General features: G+C 50.3%; 1 protein-coding gene across 1 annotated transcript in view; it reads right to left on the bottom strand.

Annotated features, from left to right (window-relative positions):
* PCOLCE (procollagen C-endopeptidase enhancer) overlaps positions 1-22,457 on the bottom strand; it is a 146,010-nt gene that overhangs the window by 52,987 nt on the left and 70,566 nt on the right. The window contains exon 3 of the mRNA XM_086946202.1: positions 3,463-3,721. Within this exon, the coding sequence (XP_086802328.1) occupies positions 3,463-3,721 (259 nt within the window). The remainder of the gene's footprint in view (positions 1-3,462; positions 3,722-22,457) is intronic.

Raw genomic sequence — 22,457 nt, 5'->3', positions numbered from 1 at the left:
TTGCCCAGCGCAAGCCAGCCAACCAACTGTCCAGCCTGTAAATCTGCCAAGTGTTAGCCAGCCAATCAACTGCTCAGACCTGCACCACTGCTCATCACACGTTAGTCAACCAACTATCCAGTCTGTACCTCTGCAAAGTGTTAGCCAGCCAATCAACTGCTCAGACCTGCACCACTGCTCATCACAAGTTAGTCAACCAACTATCCAGTCTGTACCTCTGCAAAGTGTTAGCCAGCCAATCAACAGCCCACACCTACACCGCTGCTCATCACAAGCCAGCCACCCAACTATCCAGTCTTTACCTCTGCAGAGTGTTAGCCAGCCAATCAACAGCCCAGGCCTACACCGCTGCTCATCACAAGTTATCCAACCACCTGCCAGTCCCTCCACTAGGTGGACAAGCATCATCTTAGTTTAGCTACAATGCCCACTTTAAGCCAGCTGAACAGCTGCCATAACTCCGCACTTCTGCTCAGCCCATGCCGACTAAAGAAACTGGCTATTCCTCCACCTCTACCCGGTGCACAATTGAAAATCGACTGCTGAAACCAGAACCTCTACCTAGCAGTAGATAGCCAGACTACTTCTCAAACTAACACCTTCAGTGAGTATGAACAGACCAGCCAACAGCTGCATTCGTAGACATCTACTCAGCCTAAGCCAGACAACCTTGTCTACCAAAACCTACACCAACACTCAGCATCCGTCAGTCAAAGAATAATCTAACTCTATTTCCCTGCCCAAGGGGAGCCAACCAAATACATTCCAAAGCTGCACCACCACACAGCATGAGCTAACCAATAAAAGCACACATCCTACTGCTGTGCTTAGCACTAGTCGGCCGCAACCTGCCTGACTCTTCACTTCCTCCCAACTTGAGCCAGCCAGAAACACCCTGTTTGACAGCTCACCTCAATCCTACGTGAGCCAGAAATTGAATTTCTCGACCACTCACCTTCTCAGCACAAACAAGTTAACTGATTTCAGTACAAAACTATACAACACTGCTACTGCGGGAGCCAGCCACACAATTATACAGCCAGCTCCTCCTGCCAGCACAAGCTTGCCAAAAGCCTGCCCTAAATTGCACTTCTACCTAGCATCAGCTAACCAGCCATATTTCCAACCCATATCTGTGCCGAATGTAAACTGGGCAACCGACTCCTTCTTCATGTTTGCCTAAAATAATTCAGCTAATCTGATGCCCAGTCCTGCACCGCTGCAATGAGCCCATCAGCAGTATTCCCCCGGAGTGAGCTCCCTAAGCACATGTCCAATTCACACATCTTCTCCCACAAATGAGAGTTCAACCATCTGACCCTCCACCATAAACAAGTGAGACAGCAGCCTAATCCCATCCCTCCATCCCATGAGAGCCGGCAAAGCTCTTGCCTTCCCTTTGCCTCAACTCCGTCTACACCAACCAACCACCTTTCCAGCCTCATGCTTGGCATGCACCAAATAACTGTGGATGCCTGCCCCTTACCCAGTGTCAACTGGCCAAATCACCTTTTCAACCCTCAGCCTCTACCAATCAAGGGCCTGTCAACTAGCTGCCCTATCCTCAAACTCTGACCACTGTGAACTAGCCAGCCCACTTCCCACAGCCTCCAGCACATGCCAGCCAAGTAGCTACTCGCCCTGCATCCCTTCCACTCCTGTCCAGCATGAGCCACTTTGAAGCAGAGAGAAAAGGTGTTGTTTATACTCACCATCCCAGTAGTTCCAACTCCCCCAGAACATCCAGCAGTCTATGTGTGGGGCTCCCCCAGCACTCCTCACACCGAGACGCCCTGCAAAATGCCCTGGAAATTGGGACATGGCCGAAGATGCTGCAGAACCGGTGGATCCCCGGCCAGTAAATTCTCTGCTTATTGTTTTTTGGTTTTTCTTTTTCCAAAAAGAGGATATCCCACCCACAGGAACGTGTGTACCAAAGAAATTCAGGGAAAGATTTACAGATCTGCAAGACCATAACATCAAAACAAGATGGAGAAACTCTAATACAGACCATTCTCTGTAAAAGGCAGGCTGTCCAGGAAGCAAAGGGCACAATGGAATGATCTTTGAGGAATTCAGACTGAGAACATATTTAATGAACAACGGCAATCATGCAAACCCAACTGCCTGTTCTACACTGAGCATCAGTCATTTCATACCTGTTTGGAGCTCCTAAGCGGTATGTCATGCAGGCCCTATTTTCAATATGAAGCAATTGTTTCATCCAGATTTGGATATGTTTCTGAACAGGAGAAGAGAGATCACAAGGCAGGAATACGTTGGTTCATGTCACTCTGGGAGTCAGCCATCAAGCCGATGACATCTTGGAGCCTTGTACTAGACACACGTCAGAATGATAAGAAGGCATTGATATTCTCAGTTACATTCTGGCAATGAGCCACGCACAGGTCCATCTTTTTGGCATCTAGATGAGTTTCCCCAACACTGAGCACTGTTTTGATCAATGAAGATTTGTCGGTTCCACTACTAGAATCTGGACCATTTAGGGAAATTGATGAGTCAGCATTAGCTTTCGATTACTTGAACATATCTTGTATGGGAACTCATGTTTTTTTTTTGTCAAACCATTGTAAACAGGAGTAAGGGTGTTCTTAAAATACTCATGCACTAGGCTAGTGCTAAACATGGAGAACATGGGTTAATCATTCAATCAACCATTTGTAAAGCGCAGCACTGTCACTCTAGGGGCATCTGGGAGCTGTAAGATGGATAGTGTCTGACCAGGTTGATGAATGATCCTGGATCCATCTGAGGCAGGGTGTCTTTGTGACTGTTTTGGGTCAGTATGTCAGACGGCAGTAGAGTGGCCAAAAAGTCTTCTGTGTCCTGACAGGAATGTGTTGCATAATTTAGACGGGTTTGTTCTTGGCAGTGGGTTTTGTGTTTCTAAGCTTTTTCACAGTCACAATTGGATGTTCTCCTGGACAATTAAGGGCTTCATTTAGCTCTCTGCAGATGAGTTACCCCGTCCCCGAATATAAATCTATATGGGATTTATATTTCGGCGGGTGGAATATCCATCACCATTGCGATGGAGTATCCCTTCCGCCGAGATCTAAATCAGGACTGAAGTCTTTAAATCATTGAACCTATGCGCTTTGTTCTACGCTAAGCTTATGGCATGTCCTGTTGGTGCTATTGTGAGCTGGGAATTCGTCTCGTATATTTAACCTGTGTCGAGTACTCGTCCGAGCACCACCTCCTGCCTATTCCCTGTCCATGTGAAAGGCCACATATATCTGTCTGTAGCTGGTCTTTTTAAGAGTGACCTTTGCTTGGTACAAAGACTGGTCTACATGGAAAAACAAGCTGTAAAAATATTTTTGTTTTTTTGGTATCCTTTCATTCAATATTTGTCTCCCATCTTTCCTGTGCTTGCCTGCCTCCCTGTCGACCTCTCTCGATGGGCCCAGTGTGGAGGTTGCATGGATGGTGGCTTACCATCGACGTGGGGTATGCCAGCGCTGTACCACACCAGGAAGCCTCTGCCGCCTGTTCCCTCGTCGGACACCATCTCTAGCATCATTTTATTGCTGGTGGACAGTATGGCACCAGGACGGAAGGTACCGCAGAAGCGGCCCAGTCGCTGCGTGATGGTGGAGTGCCCATTGTAGACATCCAGGTAGTCGTAGCGACATATGGGGTCAGACTCCAAGTCGAATACACGGAAAGACAGCATGACCACCTGCCCCTCGGGTACCTGCAGGAAAGAAGAAAAGCAGATGAGGCTACCACGAAACGAAAGGAAGAACATGGGTTTGCCTACAGTCACTGTGATTTACCAGTGTGAGAGGTTGGCCTGATATGTGGTGTTTCCGATTCTGGAACCACCTTGTATCAGTCCAAACAATCCCTTATGGTGTCAGGTTGTAAGTCAACCTTGTTAGACAAACTATCCTAGGGGTAGCATGGACTAAGCAGCCTTAAAGGCTTAACTTAAGAGGTCGTGTTAAGCGAGCTGTTTTACCACATACAATCCTGAATATCAAATGAAAGGACACCACACAAGTGTATATTATAAAAATATATGTGTTTATTTCTAAAATAATCCCCAGTACTCTTTATGAGCAAAGGGGAACAAGCGTTAAATCAAAAGCACAGTATAACATACAAAGTTGCACAATTATGGATGAGGGCGGGTGGCCACTCAGACCATATACTAAAAAAGTGGTATAAGAGATACCAATCGAACAGTGGTTAGGCCTAGGGCCTAGGGAATCGCTGAGAGCAGTCCGGACTAGCAATGCTGAAGTCGGGAAAAGCCCGCGGGATTCGGGTACAGCACGTAAAGTGCGGCTTCCACCAATGCAAAGTCAATGGTGCGTAAAAGTTACACAAAGTTAGTTTAAGGATACTTCCGCTGAACCTAGAGGAACAAAACTTAAGACACAGACCCTAGAGGTGTGTACCAGTGTAGGAACACCGGCGTTGCAATGTTACCTCACCCACAGGAAGCGGGTGCACAGGGTCGAAGTGGCGTCGGGTTTTGACACGCAGGCTCTTGGTGCTTGGTGCTGAAGATGCTTCAGGCGATGGGAAGCAGAAGTGTCCGGTGTGATCCAAGGGTGGATCGAAGTCGAAAAGTATCTGAAAGCAGAAGGGACAGAGTCTGGGTCACTCAGCAGTGACCAGGGTGGAACCAGGACGGAACCAGGCAATGTCGGGCGCAATCAGATGGTTGTCGATGAGCTTCTCTCCGCTGTCATGTGGGCTCTGGGGCATCTGCGACGTCCAGGAGCAGGTCACGATCTGTCCCACGCAGGCTCTCGCCGTCAGCGCCGTCGGCTTCAAGATTGGAGCAAACAACACTTGGCAAAAGCAATCCACGCGGAACCGGGAGATTGCTTCTCACTCAGACCAGGAGGGTCAGAGTGGGTGCTCCTTTTCACAGGAGCTGGTGCAAATCTGGAGCAACCAGAAAAGCAAGTCGGTTTAAGGTTTTCGGCAGCACAGGGGCCACAAGCCAGCTGGCAAGTGACCGGGCCAACGCGTCGAGCCAACACCAGCAGAAGGCCCCACGCAGCACTCGTCGAGTGTGGAGGGGGTAGCTTCGGTGCAAGAGTAGCTCAGGGTTGGGGCTTCTCAAACCCCGATGCACAGCTTCGAGGGTCACTCGTGGGCTGCGCAGTCAGCGTCTCGTGGCCTTTTCAAGATGGCGTGCCCCACGCTTCCGGTCGCCTCCACGGGTCTCAGCTCTGCAGGGACTGTGGATCGGGCTGGAGGAAGGCAGGCAAGCTTGATCTCGTCGATCTCTGTCGCTCGAGTTCCGGCGGGAACTGCAACAAAGCAAGGGTCGAGGTGCTAGATGGTGCCTGTTTGCACAGGGTGGTCACTCCTTGACCACAAGGGAGATTCTTCAGTCTTCTGCGTTGAGTAAGATGTCGAAGGGTCCAGAGTTTCGTTTCTTATGTTTCTTCAGGATAATCTGAGTTGCATTGGCACTGCTCCCACTCTTATTCGAATCTGGTGGGCTGGATTACCTGCTAGGTCCCCTCCTATGGGTGGGACCCAGGAAGGGGGTGGATACACCCCTTTTTAGGTCTCGGCTAAAAGACGCGCGTAAGCGCGTCTCCGCCGAGATCTTATGTCAGCGAGTAGCAGTCCCAGGAGACAGTCCTGGCCACGCGCATCCTTCCAGGCGATTTGTAACTGGAACGCGCGCTGTGGCCAGGCGCTGTCTCCTGGGAAGCGCAAGCACCACACACGCATGCGCATACACACACACGCGCCCATGCACGCACGCACATACATACATACATACATACAGAGACACCACCCCTGACTCATACACACACGCGCGCACACACACAAGTGCACCGAGGCCCCCCTCGCCCCCCCGCCGTCACCGTCGCACACATACATACATACACACACACGAGCATACACACACACACGAGCATACACACACGTGCACCAATCCCGCTCCAGCCTTTAGGAACTTACCTTACCTCAGCACGCGGCGCCCAACCTCCTGCTGGCGCGGCCCCGGGGCTCTACACCGCTCACAGGAGCCCCGGGCCGCGAGACGCAACGACTCCGCCTGCCTCCTCTTCAGTTCCGGTCTGAACGTGGCCCCGCCCCCGTCACTGGCGACCGTGCCTGACTTCCGGGGCGGCCGCGATACGTGCCTAAACAATAGCGATGCGGGCCACTTCATCTTTGGATTTTCATCCTAATCCTCTGGGGGCAAACATACATACAACTGCCCAACTATTTCCAAAAACGTACCCTAACAAAATGACAGATTGTTAGACGGACCGGGAGGGTCGGCCGAGATTACGGGGAGAGGTCTCCGGGGAGAGCCGTCTCCAACGACTGTACAGACAAGTAACTTCCCCCCCCCACAGACGGACACCACACAAGGTTGAAGGTTAACGAGACTTTATATGCAATTCTTAGGTTACGATGATATGGTACAAGGAGGTCTGGACTCAGGGGTCCCCTCGGTTCTAATCTCTGGCTTAGGAAAAGGGTAGCGGGACAGTCTTGTTACCAAAAGATGGATATAGCTCTCAATCCTCGAGCTCGGCGTTCTAGATGATCGGGCCGCGGCGGAGCCAGCAGGTCCCGAGATGGACGAAGGAAAACGACGGTCCGCGGCGGAGCCTGCAGGTCCCGGTGAAGATGACGGTTACAACGGTCCGCGGCCACGCCAGCAGGTCCCGACGACGATGAAGGATGAAGGCTGCGAAGGCTGTGGCAGCGCCAACAGGCAGGACGATGGTGCACAAGACAGAGCTACGGCAGCGCCAGTAGTCCGTCAAGGATGAGTTCCTCTTTACGTCTCTCGACTCCAAGATACAACTGCCTTCCTGCTCTGGAGCTGCCCCAGTTATAGGGCTGGTGTGCTTTGATGTCCGGACCCTCGCACTTTGAGGTCGGGAGGTCCGGGATGAGGGAGTCCAGACACCCAGCAGGGGGGTGGAGCCAGCGCCCGGGGAGGCGATGGGCGAGCGGCACTTGGCGGGGGAGAGCCATCGACACCTCTTTCTCCCATTGACTTGCCAAGTAGCCCGCTCACCTCCTGGGTGGAGAGTGGTGCCGGAATGTCTGAGGCCGGGCCAGGCCCAGGGTCGAGGTCGATCGGGGGCCAGGCGGCCTCGCGGTGGAGTGTCCAAGATGGCGCCCCAGGTTGGGCGCGTGGGCCAGCAGTGGATCGGACCCACGAGGTCGGCATGCTCGAGGGCAGGGGTCCCTGAGGGGACGGAGGACGGGCAATGGTGGTGTGTGGTACTTGCGTGACTGGACTTGGGCCTGGTTGGGCCGGGGGAGAGCGGCCCTTCATGTGGCCTGTCCAACATGATCTATTGGCTTTACCAGTGCATATTTTGTAATCCTTGCGTATTATTCAGAAAATACATATTTTTACTGTTTCTTACAAACGTGTTTTGACCTTCAAGTTATGCTAACTTTAATGATGCTTTAAATGTTTGTTGCATAATATATCCCTCACAAATCTCTGAAGAGTTCTGTGCTCCGCTATGTTAGCAAGTAGGCTCAAATACCTTCCAAGTGGCCTGGTTTCGCTGATAGGGAGCTCTGTTGCAGCTCACATAAAGACAGTGACCTCTCACTGCCTTGGCCTTCGTGTCGGAGTACCTACTTTTATTAAGCATTTTACGTTGCTTTTATATTGCACATGCTCAAAAATGGAAAGTTAAGTGGATTCCTGTTTGTCGAACAGTGCAGAGTGTTGAGTGCAGAGTGGTGAGTGGTGAGTGCAGAGTGGTGAGTGCAGAGTGGTGAGTGCTGAGTGGTGAGTGCAGAGTGGTGAGTGCAGAGTGCAGAGTGGTGAGTGCAGAGTGGTGAGTGCAGAGTGGTGAGTGCAGAGTGCAGAGTGGTGAGTGGTGAGTGCAGAGTGCAGAGTGGTGAGTGCAGAGTGGTGAGTGGTGAGTGCAGAGTGCAGAGTGGTGAGTGCAGAGTGGTGAGTGCAGAGTGGTGAGTGCAGAGTGGTGAGTGGTGAGTGCAGAGTGGTGAGTGCAGAGTGGTGAGTGCAGAGTGGTGAGTGCAGAGTGGTGAGTGGTGAGTGCAGAGTGGTGAGTGCAGAGTGCAGAGTGGTGAGTGCAGAGTGGTGAGTGCAGAGTGGTGAGTGCAGAGTGGTGAGTGGTTAGTGCAGAGTGGTGAGTGCAGAGTGGTGAGTGCAGAGTGGTGAGTGCAGAGTGCAGAGTGGTGAGTGCAGAGTGGTGAGTGCAGAGTGGTGAGTGCAGAGTGCAGAGTGCAGAGTGGTGAGTGCAGAGTGGTGAGTGCAGAGTGGTGAGTGCAGAGTGGTGAGTGGTGAGTGGTGAGTGCAGAGTGGTGAGTGCAGAGTGGTGAGTGCAGAGTGGTGAGTGGTGAGTGCAGAGTGGTGAGTGCAGAGTGGTGAGTGCAGAGTGGTGAGTGCAGAGTGCAGAGTGGTGAGTGCAGAGTGGTGAGTGCAGAGTGGTGAGTGCAGAGTGGTGAGTGGTGAGTGCAGAGTGGTGAGTGCAGAGTGGTGAGTGGTGAGTGCAGAGTGGTGAGTGCAGAGTGGTGAGTGCAGAGTGGTGAGTGCAGAGTGGTGAGTGCAGAGTGCAGAGTGCAGAGTGGTGAGTGCAGAGTGCAGAGTGGTGAGTGCAGAGTGCAGAGTGGTGAGTGCAGAGTGGTGAGTGCAGAGTGGTGAGTGCAGAGTGGTGAGTGCAGAGTGGTGAGTGGTGAGTGCAGAGTGCAGAGTGGTGAGTGCAGAGTGGTGAGTGCAGAGTGGTGAGTGCAGAGTGGTGAGTGCAGAGTGGTGAGTGCAGAGTGGTGAGTGCAGAGTGGTGAGTGCAGAGTGGTGAGTGGTGAGTGCAGAGTGGTGAGTGCAGAGTGGTGAGTGCAGAGTGGTGAGTGCAGAGTGGTGAGTGCAGAGTGCAGAGTGGTGAGTGGTGAGTGCAGAGTGGTGAGTGCAGAGTGCAGAGTGGTGAGTGCAGAGTGGTGAGTGCAGAGTGGTGAGTGCAGAGTGGTGAGTGCAGAGTGGTGAGTGCAGAGTGGTGAGTGGTGAGTGCAGAGTGGTAAGTGCAGAGTGGTGAGTGGTGAGTGCAGAGTGGTGAGTGCAGAGTGGTGAGTGCAGAGTGGTGAGTGCAGAGTGGTGAGTGCAGAGTGCAGAGTGGTGAGTGCAGAGTGGTGAGTGGTGAGTGCAGAGTGGTGAGTGCAGAGTGGTGAGTGCAGAGTGGCGAGTGCAGAGTGGCGAGTGCAGAGTGGCGAGTGCAGAGTGGCGAGTGCAGAGTGGCGAGTGCAGAGTGGCGAGTGCAGAGTGGTGAGTGCAGAGTGGTGAGTGCAGAGTGGTGAGTGGTGAGTGCAGAGTGCAGAGTGGTGAGTACAGAGTGGTGAGTGCAGAGTGGTGAGTGCAGAGTGGTGAGTGCAGAGTGATGAGTGCAGAGTGGTGAGTGCAGAGTGGTGAGTGGTGAGTGCAGAGTGGTGAGTGCAGAGTGATGAGTGCAGAGTGGTGAGTGCAGAGTGGTGAGTGCAGAGTGGTGAGTGCAGAGTGGTGAGTGCAGAGTGGTGAGTGGTGAGTGCAGAGTGGTGAGTGCAGAGTGGTGAGTGCAGAGTGGTGAGTACAGAGTGGTGAGTGCAGAGTGGTGAGTGGTGAGTGCAGAGTGGTGAGTGCAGAGTGGTGAGTGCAGAGTGGTGAGTGCAGAGTGGCGAGTGCAGAGTGGCGAGTGCAGAGTGGCGAGTGCAGAGTGGCGAGTGCAGAGTGGCGAGTGGCGAGTGTGCAGAGTGGCGAGTGTGCAGAGTGGCGAGTGTGCAGAGTGGCGAGTGTGCAGAGTGGCGAGTGTGCAGAGTGGCGAGTGTGCAGAGTGGAGAGTGTGCAGAGTGGCGAGTGTGCAGAGTGGCGAGTATGCAGAGTGGTGAGTGTGCAGAGTGAGTGTGCAGAGCAGTGAGTGCAGAGTGGTGAGTGTGCAGAGTGAGTGTGCAGAGCAGTGAGTGCAGAGCAAGTGTGCAGAGCATTGTGTGCTGTTGAGTGCAGAGTGCTGTGTATTGGCAATGTTAATGACAATGGCCATTTATTTTTGATTTAAAGAAAAAAAAGAAATGTCATGAGCAATGCCAATAGCTCTACCTTTAATGATGCCGAGACCATTGCATTGCAAATGCTTGTCCTTTGATCCTGGCCGCACTGGGACAGGGGCTGGTGTGGTAGTATTAAAAATGGGGTATTTTCCCACCCCATTTTTAATACTACCACCTAGAGGCAAGAATAAAGTCTATTGAAAACCTACTGGGCAGGTATTTTTAAACACATCACTTAGTCCACTCCACTATCACACCAGCACCACACATAGTCAATTATAAGTGCTCCTACGTAATTCACAAGTCGCAGCACGCCCCAGCCCGTAGAGGACTGGGATGGCCCCAATGATGAAGCATGTCACCACGGGGCAACCCTGGTGAGTGAGGGGACACCTAGAAAAAGAGCAATTTCTCCTTTTCTATCTATTATACCATCCAGACCAACCCCATTGAGTGTTGCGCATGGATTTATGGTGACTGGCTAGGCTCTCAGGTATCTGGTAAAAGGACCTTATGTTGAATACAGGCAGGAGGTTCCCGTGCATGCAAGCCGTGGCGGTGCGGCGGTGCTGATGGCTGTTGTCAGGGGGTCCCATGCTCAGCCCCGGCAGGGCTAACTGATTGTCCGTCTCCTCAACAGGCGGATTACTACGGGCCCTTTAAGGATAGCCTTTGTGTATGTGACGGAGGCTTCGCATCTGGACCACCTGACTTTTCGGGCCTATCGGGAGTGGCCTCTCACCATATGAGGAGAGACCCGGAAGACGCCGTGTCTCCGTCGTGGGAGGAGGAAGTGAGACGCCAGGAGAACCACGCGACCGGGAGGACGGAAAGCACCGTGGAGACGGATTCCTTGGAAGTGGACGACACCAGGAGCAGAGAAGGTGCCGGACCGATAACAGAGGAGGAGCGGACGGAGGCAGCTGTAAAGCCAGGAGGCCAACGACACCGCGTTTCGCCCAGCCACGCGAAGGAGGACGCGTGGCTCTCCCAGGTGCGTGCTCGTTTGGGTTCTTTGTTAAACTTTAAGAAGGGAGGGACCGGATAGGAGACCGTGCAAACACCGGGGCACCTCGTGTAGCAAAGCCGTGTATAGCTCACTGAATGTGGTGGTGGTTTTTGCTTTATCCCTCACACCCTCACTATTCCCAGAGTTTCTAGTAAACGGAACAACCCACTAAAAGCCACGTTCTTTTCTTTTCTTCCATGTACTGGAGTGTCCCGGACCCCGACCCAGGAAGTGCCCCGAGGATTACAAACCTACCACCGACCCCGTGTCTGACTGAAAGACTTTGTTTTGTTGTTCTACAGTCTGTAAACCGCAATAAAATAGATAAACAGTCGCCCTCTAGTCTTGGCTCCTTCCCTTCTTGTGACCGAAAGGTGACAAGTGGCGAGCCAGCCAGGAGACATTCCATCTGATTTAAACAAGATGGAGACCTTACTAAATCAATTGAGCGAAGGCCAGTCCAAGCTAGAGTGGGCAATTAATCGGTCTAACGAACAAGCGGACAGTGATAGAGCTACGTTCACTGCGTCCATACAGACACAGGCTGATCACCTTACTAAACTCTCAGAGGGACAAACGCAGCTGTTGGCTGTTTTGGGTCAAAGTCGAGCCGCACACCCACCAGGGGCAGTCGTGCCGCTCCAAAAATATGTTCCCGGAGACGACCCTGTTTCCTTCTTCCTAAATTTCGAAAGGGCAGCTCGCGCTAGTGCCTGGCCGGGTGAGAGATGGCCCTTTTATCTAGCACCTCTCCTTACCGGAGAAGCCCAGGCAGCCTATCAGTTGGCCAATAAGGACGGTACTGCGGCCTATGGACATGTGAAACAAATAATCCTTGATAGACTGGGAGTCGATGATGAGACTCATCGTTTACAATTTCGACAGGAGAGGGGAACCCCAACTGATGCTCCTAAAACTCTCTTCTATAAGCTGAAAGATGCAGCAGATAGGTGGTTAAAACCACAAGAGGGGAATATCGATAATGTTATGAATAAGATTTATTTGGAACAATTTCTTGAAGCCTTACCCTATGGCACCCAAAGGTGGCTCCGACAGCACGCAGGGTTGACGTTAGAACACGCCATTGAAATGGCTAATTCCTATGCAAGAGCCCAAACCAGGCCTGTCTTCCGAGAATCTGAAAAACCTGTTGTGAACAAAAACTTTACGAAACCTGAGAAAAAACCCTACAAACCTCAAAACGAGCCTCCTCCTATAAAACCTAAACCTTTGAAGCCCGAGCCACCGGTCTTTACAAGTCCTCAGTGTTATGAATGCGGCGAGTGGGGACATATTGCCAAGTACTGCCGTAAAAAGAAAGAGAAGGAGGAAGAGCCCATGGAGGTGGGGTATGCTCCGCGTGCCCTCTTGTGTGCACAAGGGACTGGTCCAGCCTTTTATGTAAGTGTCTTGGTAGACGGTAAGAAAACCCGTGCCCTGTTGGACTCTGGTTGTCGCCATTCGGTGATACAGAAAAACGCCCTGAACAGTTCCTCTTTGCTCTTAGACCGTAGTGTTCGGATAAAATGTGTACACGGGGACATACGTACTTACTCCCTAGCCAGGGTCACAATAACAACAGACAAGCATTTGCAATGCAATGGTCTCGGCATCATTAAAGGTAGAGCTATTGGCATTGCTCATGACATTTTTTTTCTTTAAATCAAAAATAAATGGGCATTGTCATTAACATTGCCAATACACAGCACTCTGCACTCAACAGCACACAATGCTCTGCACTCACTGCTCTGCACTCACTACTCTGCACGCTCACTACTCTGCACGCTCACTACTCTGCACGCTCACTACTCTGCACGCTCACTACTCTGCACGCTCACTACTCTGCACGCTCACTACTCTGCGCGCTCACTACTCTGCGCGCTCACCACTCTGCGCGCTCACCACTCTGCGCGCTCACCACTCTGCGCGCTCACCACTCTGCGCGCTCACCACTCTGCGCTCACCACTCTGCGCTCACCACTCTGCGCTCACCACTCTGCGCTCACCACTCTGCGCTCACCACTCTGCACTCACCACTCTGCACTCACCACTCTGCACTCACCACTCTGCACTCACCACTCTGCACTCACCACTTTGCACTCACCACTTTGCACTCACCACTCTGCACTAACTCTGCACTCTGCACTCACCACTCTGCACTCACCACTCTGCACTCACCACTCTGCACTCACCACTCTGCACTCACCACTCTGTACTCACCACTCTGCACTCACCACTCTGCACTCACCACTCTGCACTCACCACTCTGCACTCACCACTCTGCACTCACCACTCTGCACTCACCACTCACCACTCTGCACTCACCACTCTGCACTCTGCACTCACCACTCTGCACTCACCACTCTGCACTCACCATCGTGTTAAGCATGCACTATAATTGACGCCAAAATAGTCACATTATCTCCTAATAAACAAAAAAGCCTTCAAGATGAAATAGCATCCTATGTAAGTGGCGTACAATACAAAGTACGACAAAGTGGGTGTAGATCTTGGTTTCAAAACATGAGCGAGTTAAGTGGGGTGTCTTAGAGCCGAGATTGTCAAATACTTTCCAGTAAAGAGATATATGTATTGATGTGAGTTCTACCGAGCGGTGGGGCGGTTGGGAGGTGCTTAATAGCTTAGTTTTAACCCAAAAATATATTTGCACAGAATGAAGCTATAGATAGCTGAATGAGAGTAAGTTGTAAAGAAGCAGGCCACGTCCTGGTGGTTAAAGTAGGAATATAATAGCAGCTCGATTGGCTTCGAGGTGATTATTGATCATTAGTAATTGTGTAACTATGACAATAATAGTTGTCCTAATTCCTGTGCTACCTCATTGACCGTGTTCATTTTTCCCCAGGCTTGCCCTATCACACTCTGCCCATCCTCCCCTTTAGGTCACAACATGCCTCGTCCACCCACTGCAGGACAATGTATTATCACCCGCAGCGTGAAACAGAGTCAGGTTCGAACTAAGTATCAAAGCAGCTGCAGAAAAATATTGGGTTAAAAACAGAAGTTATGATGTGTTCGCGCCAGGCAGCTGATAATGTGTCTTTGCTCTGATCACACCAGAACGGAAACCAATGTGCGCTCTGCCCACGGCTGCTGCGCAGAGGAAACCCCGGCTCATGCGCGGTCTTAATATAAAAAAACGCGCGCCTCTTACAAATGTCCTTGGTATGACAGTAAGTGTCACTTTGAAGAACTTTAAGCGTTATGTAGTTGTGTGCTGATATCCTTTTCTGTATAGTCTCATTTTATTTTATTAAAAGCAAACATCCTTAATGCTCACAGCATACATGCACAGTAATTTAAAAAACAAGTCGGTATCTCAGGGGTCGGGTCAGGTAAATCTAGGTGAATATGTGGTCCCTATGTGATGGGCTTGTCCGTTTCTTTTTATGCACACCGAGTAGCATAGCTAGTTTGCCGAGGTGCTCGGCTTCTTATGACTCACCCGGGCTGTCTCTTTTTCCTTCTTTGCGGTCATATGACTGGGACAAACATGGCCATGCGACGTGAGGAGGAGCCGAAGAAAGAAAACAAACACTTGCATCGTCATCGCGCGCTCCGTTGACGGCCGCAGCCCTGGGTCTGCCGCGGCCGGTCCTGCAATAATGGGCATGGCGCATGCGTAAGCCCGAAACCTTCCATTGGGCACGGCGCATGCGCAAGCAGTGGGAGGTATTGCTAGCGTCTCAGCTTCCGAGGAGGACAGCGCGTTCGCGTGCGCGTGGCCGGCGCAAATCGCCTTGCGCGCGGCCAGTGCTGTCGTCCTGGGAAGCTGAGCCGCTAACAATAAGGTCTCTGGCGAGAGCGAGCTTCGCTCGCTTCTAGCCGAGACCTAAAAAAGGAACCCAAGTACAGTGTGAAGTAGGAGTCCTTCCTAATCTACCAGAACCACTCATTATAGGTACAGACAATAAGTGGTTTTCTACCCTGATGACAGAAGTGTTAGAGAAACAAGGTAGAAGCGGGGTCAGGGAGGGTCTGTTAGCGGAAGAACCTTGGTCCACCGATACCAACTTTAGGGCTGCGCAGCTAAATGATGCCTCATTGACCTCTGCCTGGCAAAACGCACAGGATAATAAGAATCAGAATCCCCCTACTTATCCCTGTTTCATTGAACAAAACGGTCTTCTGTACAGAGTAGGGCAGAGTCAGGCCACTCCACAGCTAATAGTTCCTACCCTGTTCCGTGAGCAAGTAATGTTTTATGCTCATGCACATCTGTTAGCCGGTCATTCTGGTGCCGAAAAGACCACTAATTCCATCATTGAGCATTTCTATTGGCCCGGGGTGTATGCACAAGTGAAGAAGTACTGCCAGAATGCCAGATTTGTCAGAAGAGGAACCCTTACATCCCACCTAAGGTTCCCCTTGTTCCACTACCAATCATAGGGAAACCTTTTGAAAGGATAGGGGTAGACATCATAGGCCCTTTACCGAAATCACATAGGGGTTACCAATACGTTATGGTAATAGTTGACTATGCGACACGTTATCCAGAGGCGTTCCCATTAAGAGCAGCTACCACTAGCGCCATTTCCCAAAAACTGGTTGAGTTGTTTGCACGGATGGGATTCCCTAAAGATCTTATAACCGACCAAGGGACACCGTTCGTCTCTCGCCTCATGAAACAAGTGTGTAATCTCCTCAATGTGAAACATCTGCGTACCTCTGTGTACCATCCACAAACCGATGGTCTGCTTGAACGCTACAACGGGTTGATCAAAACCACTCTAAAGAAACTTTTGACAGGAGATGGTAAACAGTGGGATCAACTTCTACCATTGGCACTTTATGTGTTAAGAAGCCAATTCCAAAGCAGTTTAGGGACTTCCCCCTTCGAGTTACTGTTTGGCAGGAAACCCCGTACCTTGTTAGAAATAACCAGGGATAGTTGTGAAAAGACAAGCTCAAAAGATGCTGAAGAATTGTTGGACTATTCCCAGCAGATGAAATCCCGGTTACACAAGCTAAGGACCCTGTCCTATGAAACCCTAGAGAAAGCTCAAGACAGACAAAAGACCTTTTACGATAAAGGCAAGAAGTGGAGAGAGTTGGACATAGGTGATTGGGCTCTGGTCCTTCTTCCTACTTCTACTCACAAGCTTCGGAAGGAGTGGCAAGGACCTTTCCAGGTCGTCAGGAAAATAGGTAGGACCACATATGCGCTGAAACTATCTCCTTCCCGAACCCAGATTTACCACATTAATATATTGAAGAAGTGGTTGGGTACCCCTCCGAGGCCTCATGTCTCAGTGTCACTAGCAACACCGCCTGCTCATACCATCGAGCATGCTGTTGTAAATGACGACCTTACAGATCCTAAGAGGTGTGAACTGAAGGCGCTGATGCTAACCCACCAGGCCTTATTCTCGGATCAGCCAGGTCGAACTACCTTGGCTGAACACCATATCCCAACAGCTCCGGGGGTAGTTGTAAAACAGAAACCGTATAGGGTCCCCGAAGCGCGAAGATCAGTGATAAAAGAGGAGGTACAGAAAATGTTAGAAGCAGCCATTATAGTCCCCTCTAAAAGCAATTGGTCTTCCCCAGTGGTATTGGTGCCAAAGCCTGACGGGAGTAAGAGGTTTTGCATTGACTTCAGAGCAGGGAACAAAGTGTCAAAACAAGACGGTTATCCTTTACCCAGGGTAGATGAGCTGATAGAACGCCTTGGGGAGGCTCAATACATAACAACCATTGACCTCACCAAAGGTTATTGGCAGGTGCCTCTTTCCCCCAAAGATCAGGAAAAGACAGCGTTCACCACCCCTGATGGTCTCTTTCATTTCACTGTCTTGCCCTTTGGACTTCATGGGGCCCCTGCTACCTTCCAACGTCTTATGGACACTGTGTTGGCCCCTTATAGACACTTTGCGGCAGCCTACATAAACGACATTGTCATCCATAGTCCAGATTGGCAGACCCATCTAATTCACTTGAATCAAATCCTTACGGCTTTGGAAAAGGCAAGACTACACATAAATGCAAAGAAATCACGTTTTGCCTTTTCTCAAGTGAAGTACCTGGGCTACATGCTGGGTAACGGTCAGTTGTTTCCGCAACAAGAAAAAGTGAAGGCTATACAACTACAGGAGTTTCCTACAAAGAGGCGAGATCTCCGGGCCTTTCTTGGTTTGGTTGGTTACTACCGACGGTTTATACCACACTTTGCCACGCTCTCAGCCCCTTTGACGGATATGTTAAAGAAAACAGCCTCTTCTGTTCCGTTCAAGCAACCCTCTGCCCAAGCTCAGTCCGCCTTTCAGGCACTGAAAGATGTTCTCTCCTCGTCTCCAGTCCTGATTACACCTGACTTTGGCAAACCTTTCTATCTGCAAACGGATGCTTCCGGGGTGGGACTGGGGGCTGTTCTGTCTCAATTGGATCAAGAGGGGAAGGAACGTCCTATTCTGTACTTAAGCAGGAAACTTTTCCCCAGAGAGACTGTCTATCCTACCATCGAAAAAGAGTGCCTTGCGGTGAAATGGAGCATAGAGAAGCTGCATTATTATCTGGATGGTCGGCGTTTTACGCTGTACTCTGACCATGCCCCTTTGCAGTGGCTCCAGCGGAACAAAGGACGCAATGAGCGTATACTCCGTTGGTTTCTGTCCTTACAGCCGTACGACTTTAAAGTCTGTCACCGTCAGGGTACGGCTCAAACGAATGCTGACTACTTGTCCCGTTATCCACTTTCCCCCGAACGGGAAAAGTCTAGGGGAGGGATTTGTCAGGGGGTCCCATGCTCAGCCCCGGCAGGGCTAACTGATTGTCCGTCTCCTCAACAGGCGGATTACTACGGGCCCTTTAAGGATAGCCTTTGTGTACGTGACGGAGGCTTCGCATCTGGACCACCTGACTTTTCGGGCCTATCAGGAGTGGCCTCTCACCATATGAGGAGAGACCCGGAAGACGCCGTGTCTCCGTCGTGGGAGGAGGAAGTGAGACGCCAGGAGAACCACGCAACCGGGAGGACGGAAAGCAACGTGGAGACGGATTCCTTGGAAGTGGACGACACCAGGAGCAGAGAAGGTGCCGGACCGATAACAGAGGAGGAGCGGACGGAGGCAGCTGTAAAGCCAGGAGGCCAACGACACCGCGTTTCGCCCAGCCACGCGAAGGAGGACGCGTGGCTCTCCCAGGTGCGTGCTCGTTTGGGTTCTTTGTTAAACTTTAAGAAGGGAGGGACCGGATAGGAGACCGTGCAAACACCGGGGCACCTCGTGTAGCAAAGCCGTGTATAGCTCACTGAATGTGGTGGTGGTTTTTGCTTTATCCCTCACACCCTCCCTATTCTGAGAGTTTCTAGTAAACGGAACAACCCACTAAAAGCCACGTTCTTTTCTTTTCTTCCATGTACTGGAGTGTCCCGGACCCCGACCCAGGAAGTGCCCCGAGGATTACAAACCTACCACCGACCCCGTGTCTGACTGAAAGACTTTGTTTTGTTGTTCTACAGTCTGTAAACCGCAATAAAATAGATAAACAGTCGCCCTCTAGTCTTGGCTCCTTCCCTTCTTGTGACCGAAAGGTGACAGCTGTATATCATGCTCAGAAGAGGTAATAAGCATTGGCTACTACATGCTTAAGGTCAGTTACAAGGGTGGAGCTGTGCAACCATGTGGGCCTGATTCTTAAACAGAATCAGAAATTCACTCTAGATTTAGTGCCACAAAGTTTCCCATAAGTAGTCCTGTAATTTTTTGTGTTTTGTGAATTCCATATTGAATACGATTTTGCAGCATAAATGTGATAGGTATAAATCTGTGCACGATTAAATGCTTCACAATAGTGCAATGGCGTATTAAAACATTTCTTTCTCATAGATAAAATCCTTCCTATGCACTCTCATCAATTTGGGGGTTTTTCTTTCTCCTGATCCTATGTCACTCCTGATTGAATGACAAAGCTTGGGATAGGAAGGGGGTTGGAGGAGACCTGAACCCATTCGGCTGAAACTGGCACCCCGGAAGCATATAGGGTGTGAAGCCGGACATTATAAGGTGAGTCGACCGCCCCAATCCGCATAAGTGCAGCTCTCTAGGCCCTGCTTGGAGAAAGCATAAACCACGTGGTGTAGACGGTTCTTGCCCCTGTCTCTGCAGGTTTATACCCTGCAGAGCTGCAGAGACTGTAGCTGCAAACTACACTCAGCTCCGCCCCCATATAAAAGGAGAGAGGCCACAGCTCTGCACTTCAGCTATCCTCAGCACGCGTGAAGTGTAGGGCTAGGGTGGAGCCGGCTTTCTTAAGCCTCAATGCCAAACACATGGCTCTCAGTAAGGTCTGTGCAAACAATTTGCTATGCAAATGTTTTCTCTTGAGAAGCCCCTACAATTTGATTAGCTGTATTATTACGAAATTTCTGTTTTTCTTACTCTTATTTTGTTGGCATAATTTTCACTTGCAAAAGCTTTTGTTTGAGCAGAAAATGCCAGTGGGAACAAAGTGTGTGGTGGCTACAAGTGTGCCGCAAAAAACATTCAGTGCGGGACGTGTGAAACTGCGGCTCATATTTACTATGATTTTGCACAGCCCCACCGCATAATACTTTTTGGCATTTACAAAGCCACTATGCATGGTTTAGTAAATACAAAGTACCGCAAGGCAGATGCGCTGCTTTGCATTACTTTGTGCCAGGTACGCGAACCACAGGTGGAGCATTGGCGTTCCCATGCATCCACCAATGTATTTTGACACAAACCTCGGTTTACAAAGACTTGCAACCCTGGTTAATGCAGAAATGGTGACCCCCCTGGCAGAGGAAATATCGTTATTTCTCCTCGTTACTTACTCCTTCCATGAAAGACGAAAATGCCTCCTTGAACTGTTTTTGTGCAGTAAGGTGTCCCTTTTTGCATAAAAGCAACCCTGCCCTTAACGAAGGCCTCATTACACTATGGTACAAAGGTGCCTGCACAGGCGCGAAGCAGCGCACAGAGCGCCAGCGCACACAGAGAGCAGAAGGGCTCCCTGTCTTAATAAATATGGGGCATTTCTGCTCTCTCCCTTTAACGCAGCACATCAAGTTATCTTGCTGTGCCACATTGCCCCTGCATGTACAACACATTTGGATGGTATATCGCGTGCCTCGAAACACATGGGCATACTTCACGTACAATTTTACGCATGCAACGCCCCATCCCATGTGAGATGAAGAAACAGACACTGGGACAGGGAGACAAAGATACACACACCGGACAGGGAAACACAGATGCAGGGAGATGAGGAAACAGACACTGGACAGGAAGACATAGTCAACGGAAGATGAATGAACAGACACTGGTAGGGTGGCATTACTAAATGTCAATAGGACCAAGAAAGCAGTCACTCGGGGAAGGACTCCTTCCTGGCCAGCAAGTATGCATGTACTCAGACAAACACATTTAATTTGTTCCTGAGCAAACTGCAATGTTGTGTGTGTTTCTTTCGTAGCTCCTGGGAGGGTGCAAAAGTATTTATTTCCCTAACACGTTGTCATGTCCTTTAGGATAATCCCTTCATGTACATACACAGACTTCACCTACATATCTAGGCTAGGTACGCATCGTAGGAGTACACCAAAGCTGTTATTTTATATAACCTGTTTTTGTTAATCTTATTAGCACTATGATAGAAATGTATTTACTATTTACGTTATTGGTACTAGCGATCACATTTGCCTGCTCCTGTCTTTTGATTATTGCAACTAATATGTTTCACACTAGATTGGCGCTTGACCCATACATACTTATTGAAACCGTTCCAATCGTCATTCTATGCATTCTGAGAAAAGTAAGCACGAGTGATTGAGTGAAAGATACCGAATTGTTTTCCACGATGCCTGAGGAATCAGGGTTGTCATGTTCGGTGGGTGCCAGAAACTGCACACACCACTGTAGAATACAGGGGGTGTGCTGGTGGCACCGAGGAGCAAGCTGGTCTAATGGTGGACTCATCCTGTGGGGGTGTCCAGAGTCTGTTTGCACAACAAGCCCTTAGCTTAGCTCATCCAAAATGTGCAGGTCATGGGGGTCCTAGGACCTACATGACAACTTGGAACATAGAGATAGTTAAAGGATGTGTTAATATATTTAGATACATAAGCAGTGAGATCAAAAAAATGACCTATTTATTTTGGCACCTCTTAAACACTAGGTTTGTTTACACATTCGGAGCAGCTCTCCTTCTTGCTGTCCAGGTTAAAGGTCAGCGCCTTTCCTTCTTGCTGTCCAGGTTGAAGTTCAGAGGTCAGCGCCTTTCCTTCTTGCTGTCCAGGTTGAAGTTCAGAGGTCAGTGCCTTTCCTTCTTGCTGTACAAGCTGCAAGGAGGGGGTCTGTTGGCCTTCTTTTTAGCGTCTGGTGCTCTGGTTGCAGCGTCCTGAAGGACCTTGCCTGGCGCCAGGCATCCTCCCAGGTGCCCATCAATAATCCTGTGAACGTGGCTCTTCAGAGAACGCGCAGCTTTGCTTTGAACTCACTGCCTGTCCGTCTTGAGAAATAAATCTCTTCAGAAGTAAGACTGGGCTTTTCTTCAACCAGATGTGACAATGTATTTATGAGTGCACATCCTAGCGAAGCTGGAAAGAAGAAACCACTGTGCTGAGTGTGGGAAGGGAGGGAGGGAAGCGGGGGAGAGGGAGGTGGAGTGTGAGGGGTTGGCGGGGTGAGGGTCTTACAGTAGGTGAACCTACAGGGACGCCCCTTAACTTGCCTTCTGAAGTCTGTAGTTCATACACGTGTGTTTAAGAGCTCACTGGAAGAGATGCATCTTCAATTCCTTTATAAGGTGAAAGGAGGAGCAGCTATTTGTTGTTCTGGTCCCAGTACTCAGACTTCCACCATCCACAGAGTCCTACGACCACACCTGTGCTGCACATTTAATACACACACATGTGCTTAACATGCACATGCAAAGTCAGTGCAAGGATCTGGGAGCTTTAGAAGGCAGAGCCCTGTCCATGCACAGAGATACAAGTCTGCGTGTTCTAAAGATTCAGATAAAGTAGGTATGCTGTCACCTCTACTTTGTGTGACTAGTGACTACACCAAGACATGGACAGGAATCCCTTATTGTTCACTGTTTGTGGCATCCCCCCCAGGTCACAAAACAGCTGCAGTTCAACATGTTACCATGGACAGGCACCGGACTCTGCACACTTCTAAATTAGTCTGATTACAAGGCCAAGTAAGAAGGCAGGACAGCAGTCTGACGTGCAGTCGGACACTCAGGACAGGGATACACGCCTGTTCACCATGCAGGGAACATTCTGATGGGTGATCCGTGTCAGCAGGGCAATGTATGCTTTGAAGCCGGGGTTGATATCAATGTGAATTCCTACAGATGGTATTTGCATAGTGAAGGAAAAACAGCTGCAGCTTTACCGCATGGCCATATTACTGGACTTGCTGCGGTTGCTGTTGTT

Source organism: Lissotriton vulgaris, chromosome 12, assembly GCF_964263255.1.
Source record: "Lissotriton vulgaris chromosome 12, aLisVul1.2, whole genome shotgun sequence".
Classification (NCBI taxonomy): domain Eukaryota; kingdom Metazoa; phylum Chordata; class Amphibia; order Caudata; family Salamandridae; genus Lissotriton; species Lissotriton vulgaris.
Note: the sequence above shows the minus strand (reverse complement) of the source record. Positions and strands in the feature narration are given on the sequence as shown.